The sequence below is a fragment of the Nanorana parkeri genome, unplaced genomic scaffold, assembly GCF_000935625.1.
Source record: "Nanorana parkeri isolate BGI_ZX_2015 unplaced genomic scaffold, ASM93562v1 scaffold813, whole genome shotgun sequence".
Taxonomy (NCBI): Eukaryota; Metazoa; Chordata; class Amphibia; order Anura; family Dicroglossidae; genus Nanorana; species Nanorana parkeri.
The window spans coordinates 513,710-515,180 of NW_017307081.1; the positions used below are offsets into that span (position 1 = coordinate 513,710).

The window sequence follows — 1,471 nt, forward strand, 5'->3', positions numbered from 1 at the left end:
TGGTGTAACCCAGATCAGGTAGATGTGTGTATCACATTACTAGATCATAGCAACTGAAACCTGGTTAATAGGGATTTTTGTACCCTCTCCACTCCCCTTCTATGACCATAGTATAGTAGGTCTTGCATTATTAAATGTAATAGAACGTAGCCTAGTAATGTATAAACTATCCAAATGAGTACATTTTATATTCTGACTCGCAACAATACAACTTCATTCACCTATCATTACAAGGCCTGTCCTGATGACATCTGAAGAAATGTTTTACCTGGTGGCTCCTGTACAAATAATTTTTCCAGATGACCAGATTGTGGCGGTTACTCTAGGCTTTCTCAGTTTCATCAACACTTTCTAAAATAGGAAAGAGTGAGAACACATGTAATGAGAGCAGTCAAAACATGACAACACTTGCATTTGCTGAGGTAAAAAAAAACAAAAAAACATAACACACAGCTCTGGCAGCTTTTCTACATTCTATGTACATAAAATGTTTTAGGATTACTGCATTTTCTATGAAGATAATTGTGTAATTTGGGTACAATTAATAATAACAACTGTGTAACGATTTAAAATAGATGTCAGAAATTTGGGCAATTCACTCAAAACATGATGAAAAAACAAGTAGTTTAACTTCAGTGAAAGCTGCATGTCAGAAAGATCTTTCTATGCAGGGATACAAGCATCTTATGACAGGGCCAGACAAATCCCAGGAGCCAGGTAGGCAATATGCCTTATAAATTACAGCCAGGCCCTGAGGTTTTCTATATTTGTTATCAATGGAGCTGGCTCCTAACAAATCCTGCTGGTTCCCTTGGAGGATTCTGACTGGGATCAAATTTGGTCTATCTCTGAAAAATGCTCTATAAGGGCTGGTTCATACCAAGTGCGGAGCTGATGCAGAGCAGTTACAGAATGCATCCAAAATGCAGTCAATGTATTCCAATGGTATTTTGGGCTCTAGTTCACACCACAGCGTTCAGTTCCCAAGCACGTGGAAAAACTGCAGCATGTCCTATTTTTTCTGCTCTGGAGCGCACCAAAATGGATGCAAACGCCTTGGAACACACTGAAAGCCCATTTTAAGATTTTTTTAAAGAACGGAACGCGTCAAAACACACTGCACGTGCAGAAACTCGTGCAGATATGGTCCGGATTTGGTGTGAACCAGCCCTAAATGCGATGGCTCTCAAAACCAATTTTAAAGTGATCTCTCGTTGGTATCTGGTGCCATCTAGAATGACTAAATTTGTGCTTAACTATTCATCTTCTTGTTTTAGAGGTTGTATTGAGTGGGGCGCCTTCTTCCACATGTGGTAGACAGAGCACCCACCCTGTGCAGTACTGATTATTTATTAAATTAGCTTAAAAACAGAAAGGTTAATCAAGTGTAGCGGCATATAAAACTTGTCAATGGATTCCAAGATTAGGAAATAATCTATATGAAAAATCCCTTAAATACAGTATACAACAG

General features: G+C 38.7%; 1 protein-coding gene across 1 annotated transcript in view; it reads right to left on the minus strand.

Moving 5' to 3' along the window:
* Positions 1-1,471, minus strand: part of TBPL1 (TATA-box binding protein like 1) — a 14,723-nt gene that overhangs the window by 8,224 nt on the left and 5,028 nt on the right. Inside the window, exon 3 of the mRNA XM_018565105.1 lies at positions 269-351. Coding sequence (XP_018420607.1) covers positions 269-351 — 83 coding nt within the window. The remainder of the gene's footprint in view (positions 1-268; positions 352-1,471) is intronic.